The following is a 25,809-nucleotide window of genomic DNA, read 5'->3' as shown; positions in this document are numbered from 1 at the left end:
TTATTTCCTTGACTATTTTCTATTTTCCTAGGTCTCTCTCCTCTCCTTCTGGGATTCCTATAACTCCTATATTTCCTTTCCTCATGGAGTCAGGTAGTTCCCAAAGTCTTTCTTCAGTATTTTTCATACCTCTCTTTCCTTTTCTCTTTTCTCCGTTTCTCTTCTCTTCTCTTTCCTTTTCTGTTTTGGTTCTTTTTATTTCTGTGTCTTCGAGAGTGCTTAATCTGTCTTATAATTCATCTGTTCTTTTGTCACTGCTTTTCCCAGCATTCTTTAGCTCTTCCATTAATCCTTTGATCTCCTGCATTTCCTTCATTTCTCTCTTTAGGGACTCAATTTTATTCTTCTGAGTGTTATTTCCCTTAATGACTTCTGTCAGTTTTTTCATCACAGCAATTTTAAATTCTCTTTCTGGAAGGCTCAGTAGTTCTTCCATGTCACTTTCGTTGCAATCTGGTGGCTGGTTTTCTTTTTGTGGTATGTCTTTTTCCTGAGGAGTGGCTAGGTTTCATGTAGTTTTTCTTCTCCCTGCTGCCTTTTTTCTAATTTGCTCTATGCATTGGGACACTGTGTTGCTGATACTGGCCGGCATCTTTTTGGTGTGCTCTTTCTGGGATTTCAGATACTGACGGTCCAATCGAGTCAAATACTGTTATGCCAGAAGTCCAGTGAGGCAGCTGTACTTTGAGTATGTTAATGGTCTCTGTCACAGAATATCTCCTCCTTCTGTGTTTGTTTAATTCCAAAGGTGTGTCTTGAAGTCCCACAGACTTCCCTGGGGGTGGGGCAGCTGGATAGCACTCTGGGCTCCAAATCATTGGATCCCCCTCTGGGCTCCAACTCCCTGCCAGGCTGGACCAGGCTTGTGGGGGCCTTCAGCTCACCTCTGGTGGTGCACGTAGCCTTCTCCCAGTTTCAAGCAGTCTTTATTGAAGGAAGGTCCCTGTTCTAAAATGGCTAGTCGGATGCGCACTTTCCTGCATATGCGTTCTGCCCCGGCCTTGGATATCCATTCCCCCTCTGGGCTCACTCAAGAATTATATTCTTTACCTAAAAGGCTTTGTAATTAAGTAACTTGGAATGACAAAGCCCACCCTCAACAGACATACACTGTCAACTAGAAAAAGAAACAAACAGGCAATTGCCATGAATCACATATACCAAGATAGGTGCAACACAGGGCACTACTAGAAAACACAGAAGGGTCATTCCAGTTTTATGACAATATTATGGCTTTGATGGTGATACCTCACTGATTCAAAGAGTATGCCAGGTGCAGGGAAGATGCATATGTAAAGAGCTAGTATATGTGGTGTTATAAGTCGTCTAGTTCTGTCAGATGTTAAAGGGCAAAAGTATAAATAGCAGCAAGAGATAGGCTGTATAATTTAGCAAGAACCAAGGTGATGTAGGTGTGATTTTATTCTATGCTAAGGATTTTGAAAATTTTCCTGAGTGTCAATTGTAAAACGATGACAAAGTCAATGACTGGAGATTTAAATGTCACTTGTCAAGTGACAGCATTTGGCCTTAATAGCACTACCCTCTGGGCCTCCCCGGTGGCACAGCGGTTGAGCGCTGGGTTGCGAAGCTGCCCGCGGCCTCTGCGGTGCCGGTTTGATCCCCGGCTGCTCCCCGGCCACCAGAGGAGGGTCCCACATGGCGTGCAGACCTCTCCTGCCACCCGCTGCTCCCCTCAGCAGTGTACTTCGGTCCTTTTGCCTGCTCTGCTCCCTGCTCTGGCTCTGGTGAATTCTCTCACCCTCCCGCGCTTCTGTCTGTACCCTGTGCATGTATAAACAAAACAAACAAACAAACCAGCAAACAAATAAATAAAGCATGCCTCTATTAAAAAAAAAAATAGCACTACCCTCTGGTAGTTCAGAAGCTGATGAAGTTCATGCTTCTAGAGAAGAGTTTGTGTGCCGACTGACTTTTTAGGGGATGGCAAAGTGAAGGAAGAGGACAGTCAGATATTCAAAACTGAAAAATTCAGGGCCTCCCCGGTGGCGCAGTGGTTGAGCGCTGGGTTGCGAAGCTGCCCGCGGCCTCTGCGACGCCGGTTCGATCCCCGGCTGCTCCCTGGCCACCGGAGGAGGGTCCCACATGGCGCGCAGACCTCTCCTGCCGCCCGCTGCTCCCCTCAGCGGTGTGCTTCGGTCCTTCTGCCTGCTCTGCTCCCCACTCTGGCCCTGGTGAATTCTCTCGCCCTCCCGTGCTTCTGACTGTACCCAGTGCTTGTATGTATAAATCAATCAATCATTCAATCAATAAACAAATCTTTAAAAAAAAAACTGAAAAATTCAAAGCTGTTATTTTCAGAATTTTAAAAGCTATAGAACATGATGCATAAGTGTGGGTTAAGAATATTTCATATCATGAATGTTTACAATTTCACATTTTTATTCAATATGGATAAGAAACAATATTTAGTTATTCACTATCCAAACAATGACAAGGGTTAACTTAGTTCTTACAGTTTATTTCAGAAAGCATCAATATCTAAAGTAACTTATAAATTTCGGGTACATACCTTCTTCTAGTTCTCTAGTTATAATTTTTCCAACTCCTGCTGCATCTGAAATAAGCCCAATATTATTTATAATGATTAAGTATCAAGAGACATTATTGTAGGAACAATATATAGCTTATGAAATGTGCCTTCTAAATAATATTTCTAGAGACAAAAATAGTGGGATGCTTAAGTAGAAAAAATAATCCTATAAATAAATTCCTATTAATTTTAATTAATTTTAGAAACAGGACATAATTACACAATGCTATTTAGATTGATCTGATAGAAAGTATAATTAGTATTGGCCCACTGCATATATACTGTTGCACATTCTTTAATGGCAGAACCAATTTTAAGCAAAAGTCAGATTTTACAGTCAAAGTGTAATTTGCAATTCTTTGAAAAACTACCCTTTGAAAAAAAATTGACTTTTTTTTTTACTTTAATGGACGTTTCCTTAAAATGAACTTTCCATTCTCCAGACTGAAAATATTAAAATCTTAAGGTCTGTTCTGTTTTTAATTTTTTCAGCACAGTCTTAAATATAAAAATAAAGCAGTACTGTCATCATGTCATGTGAAAGTCCTGGCAAAAAAAAAAAAAAAACTGTTTTGTTCTCTAGATTAGACTGACACATTTCCTTATGCTTATGAATGCATAGATTTAAGAAAATGTGTTTGAAAAAAGGAAAAATATAGGCTAGTGTCAGCTTTCAAACTTAGATTCACTTTCATGACTTTCTAGAATTAGAAACAAGAAAAACAATATATAACTCCCTTTAATTGTAACTTTGTCTCCTCTAGCAATTAGGGTTAATTTTTGACACATTGACTAATTATAATCTTATTAGCTATGTAATCCATAAAATATAAGGGGATATCTTGAACTACATTACAAATGACTCTAAACCATCTAGGGTGTTATTAAAATATTTCACATATAAGAGTTTCTTATTAAACTCTTTCATATATAAAGAATAGACTCATAATTATTCAAGACAGGGTCTACAATAGTGACCCTGAATAAGAAACACTGTGATAATACTGAAAAAATGATATACAGTGCTTTTACAAACTTTGTGTAGACAGATTTTTTTTGGCTGGCCATATTTTCCAATATTTAGAGACAAACTTTCATAACATTTTTGAGACAAAAGCATTATAAAATGAATAATGTGACATCATCACTAGATAAATCTTATCAGATTAAGAAATTGATACGAGATGACAGAAGTCTTTTTAAATAGAATTTTATACTACCGTTAAAACATTATGTAAAACATAAAACACATCTTTACATGACTTGAATCCAGGAATTACCAATATAGTAGTATTATTTACAATCATCAAAAAAATTAAATACTGGAGAAATCAAAAAAGACTCAGTAAAAATCAAAAGAATAATCAGAGATTACTATGAACACTTATATGCAAAACAAAATCAACAACCTAGAAGAGATGGACAAATTTCTAGCTTGATATAATCATCCAAAGTTGGAAAAAAAAATAGAACAACTAAACAGACCAATTAAAAGCAGCGAAATTGAGGCACTAATCAAAGCACTCCCCAAAAACAAAAGCCCAGGCCCAGATGGCGTCACAAATGAATTCTACCAAATGCTCAGCAGTGAATTAGTGCCTATCCTATACAAACTTTCAAAAAATTGAAAAAGAAGGAATACTACCAAATATTTTCTATGAAGCCAATATTACACTAATACTAACCCAAACAAAGCCAGCACAATAGAAGAAAATGACAGGCCAATCTCCCTAATGAACCCTGATGCAAAAATCCTCAGCAAAATCCTTGCCAACAGAATCCAACAATGCATCAAAGGAACAGTACACCACGATCAAGTGAGATTCATCCCAGGAGCACAAGGATGGTTCAACATACGAAAATCAGTAAGTGTAATCCAACACAACAACAACAAAAAAAAAATAAAAACCATATGATCATATCAGTAGATGCTAAGAAAGCATTGGACAAAGTCCAACATCCATTTATGATGAAGGCCCTTGAAGTTCTCGGGATAGAAGGAACATACCTTAACATGATAAAAGCCATATACGACAAACCCACTGCCAACATTGTTCTCAATGGCAAAAAGATGAAGGCTTTTCCTCTAAGATTAGGGATAAGACAAGGATGTCCTCTCTCACCACTTCTCTTCAATATAATACTGGAGGTCCTAGCCAGGGCAATAAGACAAGAGAAAGACATACAAGGAATCCAAACAGGCAAGTAAGAAGTCAAACTATCACTATTTGCAGAAAATATGATAATATACATAGAGAACCCTAAAAAAATCCTCAGAAAAACTTCTCAAAATAATCAACAAGTTCAGTAAAGTAGCAGGATACAAAATCAACACGCAAAAATCAGTAGCCTTCCAATACACAAACGATCAATCAGAAGAAGAAGAAATCAAGAAAACCATCCCTTTTATAACTGAAACCAAAAAAATCAAATACTTGGGAATACACCTGACAAAAGAGGTGAAAGACCTATACAAAGAAAATAATAAAACACTGTTAAAAGAAACTGAAGACGACACAAAGAAATGGAAAGACATCCCCAGCTCATGGTTTGGAAGAATCAACATTAAAATTGCCATCCTCCCAAAAGCAATATACAGATTCAGTGCTATTCCAATAAAAAATCTCAATGACATTCCTCAAAGAAATAGAACAAATACTGATGAAATTCATATGGAACCACCAAAAAAAACCCCACAAATAGCCATAGCCCTACTGATGAGAACAAAGGAGAAAGGAAATATCACACTTCCAAACTTCAACCTATACTACAAAGCCATAATAATTAAAACAGTTTTGGTATTGGAACAAAAACAGACACACAGACCAATGGAACCAAATAGAGAGCCCAGAAATAAAACCACACTTATATGGACAACTAATCTTTGACAAAGGAGCAAAGACTATGCAGTGGAACACGGACAGTTTGTTCAATAAATAGTGCTGGGAAAACTGGACCACTACATGCAAAAAAATGAAACTAGACCACCACCTTTCATCACACATAAAAATCAGCTCAAAATGGAGAAAAGAATTGGACATGACAACTGAAACTATAAAATATATAGAAGAAAATATAGGTAAAACACTACAAGATATATATCTCGGAAACTTCTTTAAAGACTCATCATCCAAAGCAGTGATAGTGAAGGCAAAGATAAACACCTGGGATTACATCAAACTGAAAAGCTTCTGCACGGCAAAAGAGACATTAACCAAAACAGACACCCCACTGACTGGGAAAAAATCTTTGCATTCCATCCAACTGATAAGGGACTGATCACTATGATAGACAAAGAACTCACACAGCTCAACAAACACAAAATAAACAATCCAGTCAAGAAATGGGCAGAAGAACTCAAAAGACATTTCTCAAAGAGGAAATGCAAATGGCCAACAGACATGAAATGTTTAACATCCCTTATAATCAGGGAAATGCAAATCAAAACCACACTGAGATACCACCTTACACCAGTAAGAATGGCACATATCAAAAAAAACAAGACAACAACAAATGTTGGTAAGGATGTGGTGAAAAAGGAACTCTTTTACATTGCTGGTAGGCGTGCACACTAGTCCAATCATTGTGGAATGCTGTCTGGAGGTTCCTCAGTCTACTAAAAATGAAGCTACCGGGCCTCCCCAGTGGCACAATGGTTGAGCACTGTGTTGTGAAGCTGCCCGCAGCCTCTGCAGCGCCGGCTCAATCCCCAGGCACTGAGCGAGGGTCCCACATGGTACACAGAGCTCTCCTGACGCCCGCTGCTCCCCTCAGCAGTGTACTTCATCAGTCTGCCTGCTCTGCTCTGCTTTCCGCTCTGGCTCTGGTGAATTCTCTCACCCTCTCATTCTTCTGTACCCAGTGCTTGTACAAAGAAATAAAATCAAATCTTTAAGAAAAAAAGGCAAAGAAAAAATGAAAAAAAAAAGTTAAAAAAAAAATGGAGCTACCATACAACCCAGCAATTCCACTACTTGGGATCTACCCAAAGGACACAAAAACAGTGATTCAAAAGAGCACCTGTACACCTATGTTTATTGCAGCACTATTTACAATAGGTAAAACCTGGAAACAACCCAAATGCCCAAAAATAGATGACTGGATCAAGAAGATGTGGTATTGATACACAATGGAATATTATTCAGCAATCAAAAAGATACACTCATGCCATTTGCAGAAACGTGGATGGAACTAGAAGGAATTATGCTCATTGAAATAAGCCAGAAGGAAAAAAGAAAAATATCGGATGGTTTCACTTATAACGGGAATATAGAGGAACCAGATAAGACATCAGTGTAAAAAAAATAACAATGCAAAACACAACAAAGCAAAAACAGACAATTATAAACCAGAGACATACTGCAGGGGAGGAGGAGGGAGAGGGGTGTGAGAGAGGGAGGGAGGAGCACAGGGGACAGTGGTGATGGTGCACAGGTGCCTTAGGGGAGGAAATTCTATGGGGACTACACCTGAGGGGGTGGGCGGAAGCAAATATTTTTAAAAATAAAATTAAAAAATAATTAAAAATTAAATACTGAGGAATTAACTTAGCTAAGAAGGTAAATGATTTATATAATGAAAATGTTTTAATTTTGTATCAGACTCAACAACTTAAAGTATATTTGACATTTATTATTTTTTTCTTTACCCAATAGTTCAATATCACAACTTTAAATTAATCATACCCTATTTTGGTTGCAATGCTGTCTAAGAGCCTTACTTTTGCCATTTTATGATTCATTATGACATGAAACCAAAAAGAAAAAATATAAGATTGGGCCTCCCCGGTGGTGCAGCGGTTGAGCGCTGGGTTGCAAAGCTGCCCATAGCCTCTATAGCGCCGGTTCGATCCCCAGCCACTGGGTGAGGGTCCCACATGGCGCGCAGACCTCTCCTGCCGCCCGCTGCTCCCCTCAGCAGTGTACTTCGTCACTCTGCCTGTTCTACTCTCCGCTCTCGCTCTGGTGAATTCTCTCCCCTCCTGTGCCTCTGACTGTACCCAGTGCTCGTATAAATAAATAAATAAATCTTTAAAAAAAAAAAAAATATATATATATATAAGGTTGAGAACTCATTAAACAAAGACCTATACTCTGGATAAGTTTATCTACATTAAGAAGATCAGGAAAACACCATAAAAACTATAAGCATTGATTGAAATGGATAGTTTAAAAACAATGAAAACTAGTTGCTATTCAAAGATGGCTTATCATTGTCATCTTAGCTATTCAGGGAATTGCCAGATATAGAAACATAAGTGAACTTCATTTTAAACTTTCAGGTATTTGCTCAATTCAACTATTTGAAAAATGTTCTACAATTGTTCAGAAAGACATTTTATATCAGTTGAGATAAAAATGCCATAATAGCAATTAAGGATGCGCTCTCATGTAAGAAAATGTGACTCAAAAATTTAACTCAAAAACAAACTAATTTTTTGCAATTAATTTGCAGTTTTATTTAATTTATGAAAGGGATTAATCTTGGATTCCTTTAAATAATAAGCATAAACATTTGTCAGGGGTGGAGGGAAGGGGGTGGGGTGGGAAGGGTATGGCACGGGTATAGGAAAACTTTTAAATTGCTTTGAACCACAATGAAAATGAAATCAATTAGAAAGTATGTCAAAGCATTTCAAAGTATACCTCTGGTTTTTAGGCATAATTATTTAATTTCTAAAATCTAATTAAATACAGCTTTTCAAGAAAATTTAAATGTGTCAATTATATTACATTTATTGACTAAGATTAATGATGGATATTTTTGAAAATGTGACGTAAAATTGCAAAATTTCTGTCTCCTTTATTAGCACAAGTGACTTTTACTTACTGTGTATAAATCAAATACATTATTCAGAATTTCACCAAATTAAAAAGGACTATTGTATTGAAACCTGAAAGCCAGGGATAAAAAGATACTACAACTAACCTTAGTCAAGAATGTCTCCATGCTGTTATTTGAAGACTGCTGGTTTGAGGTAGAAAGAGAAATCATTAAGTTTTCTCTTGGACTAAGATGTTTATTGAGCACTAAACTATTACTAATAGTTTAGTTTACTTTTATGTTGCCATAAAAGTAAATGGAATTTCCCATTCAACAGTGTTTTAACCATGAGCATGTGTTGCAGCATTCCTACTGTTTACAATCACAGCTTTAAAATTGTTCTAAAGAAGTACATATGTTTCTAGGAGGACTCCTATAACTCAAAACAGGGAGGGCTGTGAGTGATGGAGATGGCTTGGGAGGTAGCACCTGCTCTCTTCCAGAAAACTCCTTGAAGATGCGATTAGATATAATTAGTAAATCAGTTCAGAGATGAAAAAAAAAATCCCTCAATAATATTTTCAAGCATTTGCTTTCACCACTCTTGTTCATTTCATTCATCCCCACAGAGAAATGAAGCATTTGGCACTGAGGAATAAATTTAGAACACAATCTCTAGGGGAGAAATAGATAGGTTGGTGGATGATCAAAAAGAACTAAACAGCTCCAGAGGCTACAATCTCATAACATGGTTACCAAGGCGTAGGTGGTGAGATCTACCCTTTCTATAATCCATAGATCCCCCCACAGCTTTTGTGAATTATACTACCCTTCAGGCCTAAGATAACATTCCCCTATTTTACATGTATGCCTTTACATAGAGCAGAAAAATTATAAAGGATAGTCTGTCTTCAGGCATCTTCTAGTGATAACAACAAAGATCATAATCAAGAAATTTAATTTACCAAGTGCCAAAATGCTCTTATTATTTGGACATCTGGTTTAAGTTATAATCTTCTACATGATAAACTTGTTACTACTCCTCTTTAGGGAAATTCTGATAAGTAATTTTACATTATCGTTCTCTAAATTATAAAGTTTCAAAAATATTTAGCTCAAAGGCTAACAGATCAGGTTAACAATGCTTCCTACTTATCTCATGAATCTTGAATCTATAATTCAATCTATGCTATGGAGGCAAACCGAAGAGCTAAATTAATTTCCCACTATTTTATGTTTTGACTTACCTGTTTAGTTTATTTGCTAATGATTTTCTGACCTTTAATTCTTCTAGGTAGAGTTGCTTGTATTTTTCCAATTCTATTTTATTAGAATCTTCTTGAGAGATTTTCATTTTGGAGAGTTCAGATTCCAGATCTTTAATTCTGAGGTCCATCTGACTTCTTATTGAAGTATTATGATTCTCCCTTAACTGTTCTAAGTTTTCTTGAGATGCTGCTTGTGCCTAAAACAAATCAAAGAACACATTTTAAAAATAATTATAATCTGAATAATTATATTTGTTTCCTTAAGTTTTGAGTCAATGATTTAGAGAATAATTTCACATATAAATAATTTCACATATAAAAAGCTTAAGTTTAAAATATTTATCATCAATGAATGACAACCAAATTAAATATAAATTATAAAGAATAGTTAAATTGCTCTTATATTAATTCTCATATAGCAGATAACTCAAAGACTAATACAATCAATTTAAATTTTTTTAACTGAATAATATAACTTGAGAATAAGAATATGGTACTTTTTTTCCTTTTCTTCCTAAGATTCTTGTTTTATATTAATTGGTCTCAAAAAAAAATAAAATGATTCTCTTACGAAATAATGTTGAGAGATCAAGATCCCAATGGTGGGAAGCATAAATACCTAAAGGGTGAAACAAAGCTACCTTCTTTCTAGAGATCTACAAAAGAAATGACTGTAATGGCTATAACAGAAGTAGAGAGAACGCATACAGTGTACATATCCAAAATGTAATATGCAGTGAAATGAAATTAAAGCATGTCACAGATCAACAAATTACCTGTATAAATAGATTAACTTCTTTTAATTTTTCCACTATATCCTGCCTTGCTCTTTCTTTGATCTCTCATTTATTCTGTTCCAGTTGATAGTGTTCTACCATATTCATTTCCATATGACTTTTGAGGTTCACTACTTCTTGTTCCAACTTCTTTTTATTCCTCTCTAGTTTTTCACATTTCTTTTGTATTGCTTTCATAGATGGTAACTCCTGTTGAAGAACTTGATTTTTTGCATCCAAATATAGTTTGAAAATGCAGTTTCTAGTTTTGCAGTAAGATCATCAATCTGAATGATTAAAATAAAAACTTTGGTAGTGAAGGAAGCTGACTGAAAATAGTCTGATTCAAAACCAGTATCAAATTTTGAAATAAATTCAGTTGCAATAGAATGTTATCTAGACTGAAGTAGAATCTTAGAGCAATACAAGTGGTAACTCAGAAAATGAAGAATAAAGTTAAAACCACTAAGAGTGACAAAAATATATTAACTGTAACTGTCTTTGTTGTGACATTTGCAATTGATTTTATACTCTTTCCTATGATTGCTTTATCTTCCTTTCACAAAATAATTTTAAGTCACCTCTTAGTAGACAGTCTCTGGCCTCTTACCCCACTTTAACATCCCATAATTATATTGAATTCTTTAGGCCTGAGTCAATAAATGCCCCTGAAATAAAACTTTGAAAATAAGACTCTACAAATTTTATTCCTTTGTCACTTTGCACAAATAAGGGACCATACTAAATAATAAAAACAAAAAAACTTGCTGGAATTTCAATGATACTGAGTTGGGAAGAGCTGCTTTCCTTTACATACTGTAATTATTGTCGATATAATAATTATTTGGTAAGACAAGGTGAGAGGAAGTGGCGGTTTTTACACATGTCTACAGACTGACATTTCTCCCATGACTTTCCTTCACTTTAATGTGGGTTAGTCTTAGTAACTAGCTACCAAGAAAGTAACATAAATGCTCTGTGTTCTGTAACTGCCAGGTTAGAAAATGTGAAACAGCTTCCACCTGACTTTTTCTGTCCTGAGAAGCTTGCTGAAGCTTGCCGTTAGAACCCAGCCACCACTTTGTGAAAAAGCGCTTTCAGCTGAGATTATCCAGGCCAGCGTCTCAGCTAAAAGCTAGCTGAGTTGGCCAGACATGTGTGTGAACAAATCTTTAAATACTAATTCTAGGCACCAGTCTTAAGGCATTGCAGCGAGGTTGAGCAGAGACCTATATCTAAACTGTACATTCAATAACAAAATAAACACAAAGAAAATAAATCTTATGCCAATGGGTTTTGAGGTGGTTTATTATGCAGGAATAAATAACTGGCACCATTTTGATAATAAAAACAGGTCTAGCCAAGAATATACAATCTCTTCACTAGATGGTGTTGGGAAAATTGAACTACTACATGCAAAAGAATGAAATTGGATCTCTATTTTAATCCATACACAGTTCATTCATTGCCACAGGTCTTGGGTATGACTTTTTTTAACTTGACACTAAAGCAAAAGCAACAAAAGCGAAAGTCAAAAATTGGGACTAAATAGCTTCTGCATAGTGAAGGAACCCATAAATAAATCAAAAAGTTAATCTAACAAATGGTAGAAAAAAATTGCAAGTCGTATATCCAATAAAGGGTGAATATTCAAAATACATAACAAACTTGCTCAACTCAATAGCAAAAGTAATAGACAGAGGATCTCACTAGACATTTTTCCAAGGAAGACATACTGATGGGCAATAGGTACATGAAAGAAAGCTCAGTATCACTAATTATTAGGGAAGTGAAATCAAAAGCACAGTAAGCTATCAAGAAGACAAGAAATAACAGGTGTTGTACAGCATGCACAGTAAAGGGAACCCTTGTCCACTGCTGGTGGGATCTAAATTGGAGGCATCTCAAAATATTTTAAAAAATTTTAAAAATGATCTAGTAATACTACTTCTGGGTATTTATCTGAAGGAAATGAAAAAACTAACCTTAAACAATTAATGTACGCCCATACCAGTGCAACATATTTACAAAAGCCAAGGCATGGAAGCAACCCAAGAGTCTATCAATGGATAATGGATTAAGTAGATGAAATGCATATATGCAACAGAGTATCATTTAGTCACTAAAAAGAAAGAAATCTTGCCAACTGCAGCAACTTGCTTGGCCCTTAAAGGCATTAAGAAAAGTGAAATGTTAGACAAAGAAAGACAAGTACTATATGATCTTACTTATATGTGGAATCTAAAAAAAAAATTGCACTCATAAACACAGAGAACACATTGTGGGAGTCCATTGACGGCAGATGTCTGAAATAAGCAAATCGATATATAGAGAGAGCAGAGCAGTAGTTCCAAGGGCTGCTGGGGAGAGAGATGAGGAAACTGGCTGAGGGTGATGGCTAATGAGTATAAGGTTTGTTTTTAGGGGGATGAAAGTTTCTAAAAATTGTGTTCACGACTATACAACTCTTTGAGTATATTAAGTCACTGAATCATATAATTTGAGTGACCTGCATGGTATGTTCATTACATCTCAATGAAAGCCATTACAAAAAACAAACAAACACAAAAACCCAACTCAGTGCTAGTGCTTTGGGGTCCTGTGATGTGTGCTGCCTGGATTCAGATCACCAGCCAAAGCTTGAGACCTAAGAAAGTCTACAGTAGGTCTTTTTTGTAGAGAAATGACATAGGAAAAAAAAAAAAACATCATTTTCAGCAGTATCAAGTCTATATAAGTAAGAGGAAAAGCTTTATTTTGCTGCTCCAAGAGTTGAGTGACTTATATTTCCCCAAATTAAGTGATTTGGGGGTATCAACACTAATTACATATTACCTTATTTTTTAGCGTGTTAATCTGACTATCCATTTCAGTTTGATTGGTTTTCAAATCTCCATGGAAACTAAACTCCCCATTTTCATATTCATTTAACTTCCTTTTTGACATTTTTAGGAGTTTCTTAAATCTGTGGGAATATACAGAATGATAAATCAACTTCTTAAAAGTAAATATTTAACAGATATTGTTTCTATATATAAAGTAAACAAATCTATCACTCATGAGCCTCTCATTTGTCTCCATTTACCACTGTTTGAAAGCATACTATCTAAATTATAAAAAAATAAAGAAAAATTTTATGACATTTATGGCAGATAAAAAGTTAATGTGGTAACAATATAGACTTATAAATTATTCATATCCATATTTAGTATGTCAATATAAAACTTAACGCACTATTAAATATTAGCTATAGGGCCTCCCCGGGGGCGCAGCGGTTGAGCACTGGGTTGCGAAGCTGCCCGCGGCCTCTGCAGCGCCAGTTCGATCCCCGGCTGTTCCCCGGCCACCTGAGGAGGGTCCCACATGGCGCGCAGACCTCTCCTGCCGCCCGCTGCTCCCCTCAGCAGTGTACTTTGGTCCCTCTGCCTGCTCTGCTCCCCACTCTGGCTCTGGTGAATTCTCTCACCCTCCCGCGCTTCTGACTGTACCCAGTGCATGTATAAACAAAACAAACAAACAAATAAAACATGCCTCTATAAAAATAAATAAATAAATATTAGCTATAACACAGACGTCAGTATCCAAGAAGAAGAAATCATGTTTACAGTTGAATGTTTTTAAGAGACACAGAATACATTTTGGTAAAATGTACTGACCTCAATCTATAAAAAGAGGATGTTCAATAGAAAGAGAAAATCTTTCAAGCCTGAGTTGAGGAAAAAGAAGCAGAGCTTTAGAAGAAAGGCAAACAGCAGCGATACATGATGACTCCCCAAAACGGATTTAAGAAGAGATGGAGTGATCTTGCTAGCAAAATGTCAACAAATGAAAGTCATGTATAAATTTTTGTATAATGATACATTTTGTAACTAACAAAAGCAGAAAGAATACATAAGGCAAGTCAGGGTAATTATGAACGTTACGCAATGACACAGAGTTCTTAGATATCTAGTAATGTGAATGCTGAAGTGAAGAATGTAATGGAAACACGAGAGACTATCAGGGAAAACAGAGCTTGCAGAAATAAAAACTCAAGGTAGAAGATGAAGAATGTAGTTGATGTTTTAAGCAAAAGGCATTGTCACTATTGTTTAAAAAATCATTAAGAATAAATTTAATATTTAATGCATTCAGATTGTGTTCTAAGATTCTGAAGTAATTTTTTAAAAGGGTTTCTTTAATAATAAAAATACAGACATAAAATGAATTTGTATTTATGTTTTAATAGTCAAATTAAGTCAATTAATGGTCGAAATATTAAAAACCATACCCAGTAATCTCTTTTTCCATTCACTGTTTTTCTGCATTTCTTGATCCAAACTATGTTCCAGAGATTGCTTTAACTCCACATATTTCTTTAATTGTTCTTTATCATCCTCAGGCTTTGATAAAAGCTTTAAAAGAAAACTCTTTTTGAAAATCTAGAAACTCACTCTTCTTTAAAAAAATTTCTTGACAGTTCATGAGTAATATGGGTTTCGATAGGTTTGTAAAATGTCATTTATAAACCTGATGGCAGCAAAGACAGATTTCAAAAACATGACTTTTCTTGAAACAAGTTAAGCTGATTTGACATGTTTATTATTACTCTTACTGGAATTTAAACTGCCAAAATTTATTTGTTGAAAAGAGGTTTTCACACATAAAATACCAAGTGCTAATGAATTTTTAAAAAAGAATTTTTAAAAAAGAATTTAGTTACCGAAGATGCCCTAGAGACATTTTCATCAATAGTTCAATATATTTCAGGTTTTGTTAAATTACATTCCTTCTGAGACAATCTTTGCAAAGTTCCCATGTAGTCCCACTACATTTATGATGATCGAATCACTTTAGGATGAGTGAAAGACTCATTTTCTACAAGCATACTTCTATAGGATTCAAGTTCTCCTTTTCTGTTACTTTTCTCTTTAAATAAATTTGTCTTCTTTAATTATGTAAAAATGTAACTTTTGTTCAATTCTATAGCTTTTTCAATCTATCATCTGCTTCTCCCCTTCCATTGGACTCTGAAATACTTTAATGCCTGGGCTCATAAACAGACTGATCTTTTCATCATTTATTCCCTTCTGTTATATTTTAATCTGATTTTTTAAAGATTTATTTATTTTTATGCATATGAGAGCTGGGGTACAGGCCAGAGGTGCGGGGGTCGGGGTGTGTGTGAAAGGATTCACCAGAGACCTAGAGGGGACCAGAACAGGCAGCCTGACTGAAATACACTGCTGAGGGGAGCAGCGGGAGAGATAGGAGAGGTCTGCTGTGCCATTTCGGTTGCTCCCTGGCTGGCTAGGGATAGTTCCAACATGAAATTTCTGCCAGTCAGCACATTTTTTTTTTTTTTTAAGATTTATTTATACAAGCTCTGGGTACAGTCAGAAGCCCAAGAGGGTGAGAGAATTCACCAGAGCCAGAGTGGGGAACAGAACAGGCAGACTGCTGAGGGGAGCAGCGGGCCCTGCAGGAGAGGTCTGTCGCGCCATGTGGGACCCTCGCCAGTGGCCGGGCATTGAACCGACGCTGCAGAGCCTGTGGGCAGCTTCGCAGCCCAGCGATATACCTCTGTGCCACCAGGGAAGGCGCCACCAGGGGAGGCCCATCACATATTATTTCCAGACTTGATAACCCCTCCCTCACAACTTCACTGAGGTTCAACTGTATTTCCATCTCTTCCTTCCAGTTTACTTCTCAGAGACAATTTCCTCAACCACATACTCAGACTATTACACCAAATGCACAGGTGTGGACTACCTGTGTAGATTGCTAACCTTGTACGTTTTAGGTTGACCGGCATATTTTGTCTTGCTTTTCTTTTATTATGTACATGTTTTTCACAAGGGTCAGATTATCAACTCTCTCGGTTTTCTTTTTGGATTACTTCCTGTTTCACAAACCTTTTGGAAATATTTTGAAGTTCTTTTCAGATAAATACTTGACTATATTATATGGAGGCTTGAGTCAGTTAGAGCTACCTCTCTCTTCCCAATCCAGATTATTCATCTCAAAATTGTGTTAATCATATATCCTCTTAAATTTTATATATTTTTACATCATTTTTCATTTTTGCACAATGTATGCATTTTCATCTTGGTTATAGTCCCCATACAATTCCCACCCCCCTTGTTTTGATCTGACTCCTTTCTCCCCCACCCCCTGCCATAGTGTGTCTCTGGTTTATAGCTGCTTGTTGATTTTGATTTTGATTTTATTATAATTAGTCTTTTTCCTGGTCCCTTATTTAGGTTTTCTAAATTCCTGCTATGAGTCGGACATCTGGTATTTTTTTCTTTTTCTTTCTGGCTTATTTTGCTGAGCATGATCCTTTCCAGCTCCATTCTTGTTGCTGCAAATGGCATGAGCTTATCTTTTTGATTGCTGAGTAATATTCCATTATGTGTTTGTACCACATCTTCTTGATCCAGTCCTCTATTTTTGGGCATTTGGGTTGTTTCCATAGTTTACCTATTGTAAATAGTGCTGCTATTAATATAGGGGTGCAGGTGCCCTTTGGAATTAATGTTTCTGTGTCCTTTGGGTAAATACCTAGGAGTGGAATAGCTGGATCATATGGAAGCTCCATCTTTAGCAGGCTGAGAAATCTCCACACAGGTTTCCATAGTGGTTGGACCAGTTTGCACTCCCACCAGCAGTGCAGGAGAGTTCCTTTTTCTCCACATCCTCACCAACATTTGTTGTTGCTAGTTTTTTTTAATATGTGCCATTCCCACTGGTGTAAGATGGTGTAAAATTTAAGTCTTCTTTAATTATGTAAAAAATGTAACTTTTGTTCAATTCTATAGCATTTTCTATCTATCATCTGCATTTCCCCTTCCATTGGACTCTGATATACTTTAATGCCTGGGCATTATAGTTTTGATTTGCATTTCCCTGTTAATCACATATCTTAATCCAGGCCTGGAGATGCATGACATGGTGAGAAACTTTTAGAGAACTTAGGTCTATTGATTGAGTCCTGGAAAGCTCTCTTAGTAATTTTTGAGCCACAGGACAGACCTTAAAGTGACTAATAATTTTATGTCATAATTCTAGCTCATTTCTATAAGAATCTGTAAAAAAATCACTCATCATTTTTGAATAAGTTTATTTTGGGATATTCTTATATTTTCAATTTTTGATACCATTATAATTTTTATGTGACACTATAAAGGGATATCTCCTGGCACTGCCACAGTCCTTCACAGTCCATTCCTATGAACACAGTATAAAGTAAGCTAATGCTAATATTATGTGACTATGAATAACTTTCAATGTTTCTTAGACTATAAGAATATGGACCAGTCAGTAGGAATGTTCTACATTCACTGCAGGAATCTAATTATTGCGATTTAAAGAAACTACGTTGTCTCTAATGCATCTACCTCATTGCTCCATGCTCCAACTGAGGGTTCACAATGCAATGCAATCTTCTAACCTTAAATCATAAGAAACCTCTCCTATAAAGGAGAGTCTGGATGACAGAAGAATCTTGTTCTGCTTGGTAAATAATCACAGAGTTTGCACGATACATCAATACATTGGCATCCTTCATTAAACATCAATCTTTTCTGAGATAGGATCATTAAATTTTTGAAAGGCTGATTAACTCAAGTAAATGGGAAAACATGGTTTCTGAACCATGCGAGTGCTGGAGTGCTATGTTACTCTTCAAGGTCCCGATGAAACAGTTCATACTCTTTCACTAGCATCTCTCATCATTTTTAAAATCTTTTTTTTTAATTAATAAATTTTATTTTTATATTCCCCATACAATTGCAATCCCCCCATTCTGACCCCAATCCCTCCCCTACCGCCCCCACCCCCCAAAAAGTGTCTCTGGCTCATAGTTTTTGTTGATTTTGATTTTCACTTTCTTATAGTTATTCATTTACCTGGTCCCTTATATAAGTATTCTAGATTCCTGCTATGAGTGAGACCATACGGTATTTTTCTTTTTCTTTTTGGCTTATTTCACTGAGCATGATCCCTTCCAGCGCCATCCATGTTGATGCAAATTGCATGTGTTTATCTTTTTTGAATGCTGAGTAATATTCCATGGTATATATGTACCACATCTTCTTGATCCAGTCATCTATTTTTGGGCATTTGGGCTGTTTCCAAAGCTTAGCTATTGTAAATAGTGCTGCTATAAACATAGGGGTGCAGGTGTTCTTTGGAATGGATGCTTCTGTGTCCTTTGGGTAAATACCTAGGAGTGGAACATTCAATTAAACATTGTCCTGTGACTTTATCTGGCTTGCCTCGTTGTAGTAATAGAGAGTACTAAAAAACAGTTTAGTAGAAAAAAAGTCTCTCAACTTGTATGAGGAATGGTAAGTTTCTATTGTATAATATGACAGAATAAAGCCAAAGCTTAAGAAACAAATACATTATAGAGAAAATAATGAAAAAAGGAAAGATGTCCATGAAAAACAGTACTGGTAACACTGTATTATGTAACCAGTTAGAGATTAACTCTTAATATTTTAATTTTCATACGTACTTGACTTCTGATTTGACTTAATTTCTTCTTTAAATCCTGTATCTCCTCCTCTAAATTAATACGATGGTGTGAAGTAACCTCCAGCGAAGCCTCTGACATGGATTGCTTTTTTAGGGTATCAGCCAGTTCTTGTTGACGTTGTCTCACACCTACCTAGTAAGACATATCTATTACTGATGTCATAAATCATCTTATTATTAAATTATGTTAATAATATGTAATGCTAACACATGTTATATGGGGGAAAATCACCAGTTTACCTTCTTTCCCTCATATATACACAATTTCTGTTTACTGAATTTGATTAAAGACATCCTCCTGCATAATCATCCTCCTGCTAGCCTCCTGCATAATCATTACTGTGTTAAATTGACAGGATTCAGCCCCACCGTGCACTCCCCCCTGATCAATTTGTGAATTATTACAAGCCACTGAAGTTTCAAAAGGAGATAAGAATATACAAAGAACCTAGTGGTGGTAAATTTCATATTGTTAAACCTCTTCCCTCTTTCTACTAGATGTTTAAATTAACTTCATGGTTCCTCACATAGTCAATCATCTGCTCAAATCCTTCCAATACATTTCTCTCTCAGAATAAAAGTGAAGTAATTCTGATGGCCTTTTCAAACCTGGAGGTATAAAACCTGGCCGCCACTTCACTTTCTGACCTCAACTGGTCCAACTCTCCCCTATTCACTCCATTCCTGCTATACATAAACCCACATAGTCTGAGTATGGAATCCAATGCAAATTAACAAATCACATAGAGATACAATTCTTTTAGTACTGAACAAACTTATGACCAATTAATAATAACTGAGCTTTGAATTAAGTCTTGAGTGACTTATTTTAAAAATGTTCAAAGTAAATCAAAAAGAGCAGTGGGGAGAGTAAATCAAATAGTAATTTGCTAACACCACATTTGTCCTAAATTATGATTTAATGAAAAGTAGATGCCTTTAAAGAATTGAGTGGGCTCAAGAATATATGATCTGAGACCAAAATATTCCAAAGTGAAATCAAATTGACGTAAACAAGCAAAAAAATCCACATACACAACAAAACCAATTAAAATATATTAAAAGTTACTTAAGGAACTTTTTAAAGTTACTTAAAGGAAAAGTACACTGGGAAATCTGAAATTAATGGTCAAGGTAGTCTACAAAACAATCATTTTAGTATGAACATCTACATTTATCTGCTTTATCATGGTATTAAAATTGTGTTGACAGATTAAAATGATTATTTTAGCAGTATAAGACAAAATTATTAACATCAGTCTATATCTATTAACAAGTTACAAGTAGCCTTCTTAAAATTTCATAGGTGGTACAATGTCTTTGACAGTGTAAAGTGCGCCTCTCTGGTCTAATTTTTATTTGCTGGATACATGGTATGCCTCTAAGCTGATAGAGCAAATACACTGATTACTTTGAATTTTCTTTCAGGAAGATTGAAAAATATTTATCTTTCTGGATACTTATTTCTCTTGCAGCTTTCTCATTTTCATACTGATACATCCTTTCTTTTAAATGATTGTATTCATTGATTAACTCCTTATTCCTTTCTTCCGGCACAAGACCTTGTTTTTCACTTTCAGCTTGAAGTCTATTTACCACATCCTGAAACTGATCTTGGATATTCATTATCATCTTTTCTTTATTTTCAGTTCTGTTGTGAGCATCATCCAGTTGCTGCCGAAGCAATGTATTTTCACTTTGTAGCTGAGATAATCTCTCCTCTAAGGATTCCTGCTTTCCAATGTATTTATTCACTTTACCTTGTTCATTTTGATACATCTGTTCAATTTCCTTCTTCTGACTCTGTGTTTGGTTTAGTTCTCTTTGTGCCCTTTCTAAACCAAAGTCTTTTCTCTGAGAGCATCTCTTGCGTGATGGAGTTCAATTTCGAGGTTATTGAGTTTACTTTCAACTTTCGAAAGTTGCTGAGAAAGAATCTCATTGTTATCTTTTAGGTTAGACACATCAAAATTCATTTTGTCCTGTAAACGAAGCCACTCATCTCTTGCCCTCTGGAAAGTAAGTTCTAGGTCTCTCTTGGATGTCTGACTTTGGTCATGATCATGTATAGCAGAAGCCAGTCTAGAACGGAAGGATTCAATTTCTGTTTCTAGTCTGTCTTTGTTTTGTTTTTCACTCTCCAATTTAGAGTTTAGCACTGAATTTTCAGTCTTCAGAACATTAAGCTGTCCACTATATTGGGATATTGTTTTAGTTAATGTTTCCTCATTTAATTTTAGTGTCTTGAGAAGATCATCATCATTTTCTTTTATAATTTCAATGTCCTCAAAATATTTATTTTCCTTTTCCAGGTTCTGATTTCTTATTGTATCTATTGCCAGTTTTAGCATTGCAATTTCATCCTGCAACATGAGGTTTTTATGCACCAGATCTTTTTCTTTTTCATAGATATCAGAAACCTAAATAGAACACAAGAGACTTCTATCTAGCACTCAATAAAATAACATATCATGATTTCTTCTGAAATTAAAAAAAATTATGTAAGCATAGATGCCTGAAAGTTTAAAAATTTAATTGAAGACAGAGAATCCAAGAAAGTGAAAAAATTTTGAGTTTTTGAAAAAACCTCAAAGTTGGAATGACCTTGCTCTAAATTACAACAAACCCTGAGGCAGAAATAAAGATTAATGAATGTATTTGGACAGGTTAAACTTCCTAAAGTTCTTTTTATCTAAGATTCATTCCACATATTTTTCCTACTTTTCTAGCATTCTTAATAGTCAGCTATAGAATGAAAGTTACTATTAGCTGGTAAATCTAGGCATTGTACTAAAGATTTATGTGTGTGTGTGTGTGTGTGTGTGTGTGTATACACACATACACATACACAGAGTTATCACAGTTCTGGAATGGAGAGGTCAAAACTATAAGCTAGTTTGCAGAATCTTCCTACTCTACCATGAGTGCTCTTCTATTAAATCGCAACTACTTCTCTAACATAAACATACAAATACAAAAGAAGCTTTCTAATTCAAAATAAAATAGGGCATATGGAAAAGTAGGGGTAGGAACAGATCACACCAGTTAACAGCCACCTGGCCACCAGATGGTTCCGGGGCCAGGAAGACATGATGGACACTGGAGAGACTGTATTTTTTTGTAAGTGCTCTGCTTATACCCACTTTGTTTTATTCAATACTGTGTGTGCCCATGAGCAATCACCTTTCCCCAGGCATATGGGGACACTCCACAGGTTTACCTGCAGCCCTGATCAACACGGGACCTCCAGAGTCATGAAAGATCAAACACTGTGCTCCACTCTGCAGAACCCAGACATCTCAAAGCAGGAGACAGGATCCTTGAAGACTCCTGAAAAATTGGTCTTGGGTTACCCTCAGGGAATCAATCTAGAGTCCTGTCCAGGGGCCATTCCCTTGCACTTTTTGACTGCACTCTAATAAACCCTCTCTGGTTTGACAACACTTCATGCTCTTTGGTGAATTCTTTCTTTCGAGAGCAGAGGACCCATGCTTTTCGGTCAAGCTCCGCTACAAAAATACTAATGGTAAATGAGGCAAAATTTAAAGAACTTTCTGAAAAAATCATGAAACTCTTTGTGGCTGCAATAAATTTTATTTCTTCTTCATTATGTTTAAAATAGTAAGAAATGTGAAAGAGGGGAAACATAAACTGAACTGATTTACTAGGAATATAGTACTTTTCAATAAATTATCACAAAGTACATACTATAGTTTATCATTATTTTCTAAAGCTCTTTCTACTGAAATAGAGCACTGTTTGTAGCAAACTGTCACTTTTCTTTTTTTTTTAATAAATTTTATTTTTATATTCCCCATACAATTGCAGCCCCCCCATTCTGACCCCAATCCCTCCCCTCCCGCCCCCGCCCCCCTAAAAGTATCTCTGGTTCATAGTTTTTTATTGATTTTGATTTTCACTTTCTCATAGTTATTCATTTTCCTGGTCCCTTATTTAAGTTTTCTAGATTCCTGCTATGAGTGAGACCATACGGTATTTTTCTTTTTCTTTTTGGCTTATTTCGATGAGCATGATCCCTTCCAGCGCCATCCATGTTGCTGCAAATTGCATGGGTTTATCTTTTTTGAATGCTGAGTAATATTCCATGGTATATATGTACCACATCTTCTTGATCCAGTCATCTGTTTTTGGGCATTTGGGTTGTTTCCAAAGCTTAGCTATTGTAAACAGTGCTGCTATAAACATAGGGGTGCAGGTGTTCTTTGGAATTGATGTTTCTGTGTCCTTTGGGTAAATACCTAGGACTAGAATTGCTGGATCATATGGAAGCTCTATGTTTAGTAGGTCCAGAAATCTCCACACAGCTCTCCACAGTGGTTGGACCAGTTTGCACTCCCACCAAAAGTGCAGAAGAGTTCCTTTTTCTCCACACCCTCGCCAACATTTGTTGTTGCTAGTTTTTTTTTTTTTAATATGTGCCATTCTCACTGGTGTAAGATGGTATCTCATGGTAGTTTTGATTTGCATTTCCCTGATGACAAGTGATGTTGAACATTTTTTCATATGCCTGTTGGCCATTTGCATTTCCTCTTCAGAGAAGTTTCTTTTTAGCTCTTCTGCCCATTTTTTGACTGGATTATTTTCTTTGTTGTTGTTGAGTCTCATCAGCTCTTTGCAGATTTTTTTTTTTTTTATAGTTGGTTAAGTTTTTATTTTTTATTTTTTTTTTTTATAAATTTTATTGTTATATTCCCCATACAATTGCAGCCCCCCATTCTGACCCCAATCCCTCCCCTCCCGCCCCCGCCCCCCTAAAAGTGTCTCTGGTTCATAGTTTTTTGTTGATTTTGATTTTCACTTTCTTATAGTTATTCATTTTCCTGGTCCATTATTTAAGTTTTCTAGATTCCTGCTATGAGTGAGACCATCCGGTATTTTTCTTTTTCTTTTTGGCTTATTTCGCTGAGCATGATCCCTTCCAGCGCCATCCATGTTGCAGCAAATTGCATGTGTTTATCTTTTTTGAATGCTGAGTAATATTCCATGGTATATATGTACCACATCTTCTTGATCCAGTCATCTATTTTTGGGCATTTGGGTTGTTTCCAAAGCTTAGCTATTGTAAACAGTGCTGCTATAAACATAGGGGTGCAGGTGTTCTTTGGAATTGATGTTTCTGTGTCCTTTGGGTACATACCTAGGAGTGGAATTGCTGGGTCATATGGAAGCTCTATGTTTAGTAGGTCCAGAAATCTCCACACAGCTTTCCACAGTGGTTGGACCAGTTTGCACTCCCACCAACAGTGCAGAAGAGTTCCTTTTTCTCCACACCCTCGCCAACATTTGTTGTTGCTAGTTTTTTTAATATGTGCCATTCTCACTGGTGTAAGATGGTATCTCATGGTAGTTTTGATTTGCATTTCCCTGATGACAAGTGATGTTGAACATTTTTTCATATGCCTGTTGGCCATTTGCATTTCCTCTTCAGAGAAGTTTCTTTTAAGCTCTTCTGCCCATTTTTTGACTGGATTATTTTCTTTGTTGTTGTTGAGTCTCATCAGCTCTTTGCAGATTTTTGTGATCAGTCCTTTATCATTAGTGTTGGGTGCAAAAATATTCTCCCAGTTGGTGGGGTTTCTCTTTGTTTTTGTTATTGTCTCTTTTGCTGTGCTGAAGCTCTTTAATTTGATGTAGTCCCAGCTGTTTATCTTTGCCTTTACTATCACTGCTTTGGGTGATGTGTCTGTAAAGATGTCTTTGATGTGCAAATCACGTAGTGTTTCGCCTATGTTTCCTTCTATATATTTTATGGTTTCAGGTCTTATGTCTAGTTCTTTAATCCATTTTGAGTTGATTTTTGTGTATGGTGTGAGGTAGTGGTCAAGCTTCATTCTTTTGCATGTAGCGACCCAGTTTTCCCAGCACCATTTATTGAACAAACTTTCTTTGCTCCAATGCATAGTCTTTGCTCCTTTGTCAAAGATTAGTTGACCATAAATCTGTGGGTTTAAACTGTCACTTTTCAAATGTAGGAAAATGAAATTGAAAACATAGTCTCTGAACTTGTTACCCTTTTTCTCCTCACCATAAGTATAAGTGATAAACTAATTTCTAATATGTCAAGGAGGTGAAATCACTGCCAGAAACTGGACATCTATTGCTAGTAACAAAAGTTTTGAGATTATAGAAAGTTCACTGGTCCCTATAGAAAATATTAAAAGCCTCTCCTTTGGGAGACATTTGCATATGTCACTACTTGATTACTGCAGACAAGTACATTTGAATTAAGCATATTATTTTATTCAATGGCCCAAAGATGCCAAGAATTTTATTGTTTTACCCAATGGCCCAAAAATATTAAAAATACTATTTATTATTTCAATTATTGATCCAAAAATAATGCCCCCCCACAAATATATACATTTAAAAACCCTCCATATTTTCCATGATGCATATAGTGTTGATTTTTAAAACATATGCCCATACAAATACATATACATTCATATTTGAAAACAACTAAAGAAAATACCTCAGAATTTGTTTTCTTATGAGCCATTTCTATCTCCTTTTGTTTGCAAAGGAGATTGGTCAGAATTCCATCTTGAGATATTCTGGCATTCTGTTCTCGAGAGAGCTGCCTCTGAGTGTCATTTCGCTCTTCTACAACCTAGAGACAAGTTTCATTAAGTTTTTGGTCTTATACCATTAAAAACAAAGTCAAAAGCTCAAAGTCTTTCTAAAAAATGTTCAAAGGAATTGGCTTTTTTAAGTACAAGGGCCTCTATTCTACAGACTAACTCAATTGGAACTTAAAGGAGAGTTACATTTGTCATAGAGCACACAGGTACAAACAATGTCTCTACAGAATATTTAACTAATTCCACCATAGCATTGAGGCAATTATGTATTTTAACATAAGAAAACAAAATTAACTTGCAGGCTAATGATGAAGCTTAATTTACCTTCA

General features: G+C 35.9%; 1 protein-coding gene across 1 annotated transcript in view; it reads right to left on the bottom strand.

Moving 5' to 3' along the window:
- Window positions 1-25,809, bottom strand: part of LOC311183603 (ankyrin repeat domain-containing protein 26-like) — a gene marked incomplete at both ends in the record, with an annotated part of 68,283 nt that overhangs the window by 9,153 nt on the left and 33,321 nt on the right. Inside the window, 11 exon segments of the mRNA XM_084253148.1 lie at window positions 9,565-9,782; window positions 10,362-10,427; window positions 10,431-10,615; window positions 10,618-10,648; window positions 13,197-13,326; window positions 14,632-14,650; window positions 14,653-14,755; window positions 18,862-19,010; window positions 20,342-20,722; window positions 20,725-21,301; window positions 25,372-25,509. Of these exon segments, the coding sequence (XP_084109274.1) occupies window positions 9,565-9,782; window positions 10,362-10,427; window positions 10,431-10,615; window positions 10,618-10,648; window positions 13,197-13,326; window positions 14,632-14,650; window positions 14,653-14,755; window positions 18,862-19,010; window positions 20,342-20,722; window positions 20,725-21,301; window positions 25,372-25,509 (1,997 nt within the window).

This window comes from Talpa europaea, assembly GCF_964194135.1.
Source record: "Talpa europaea genome assembly, chromosome: 14".
NCBI lineage: Eukaryota > Metazoa > Chordata > Mammalia > Eulipotyphla > Talpidae > Talpa > Talpa europaea.
Note: the sequence above shows the minus strand (reverse complement) of the source record. Positions and strands in the feature narration are given on the sequence as shown.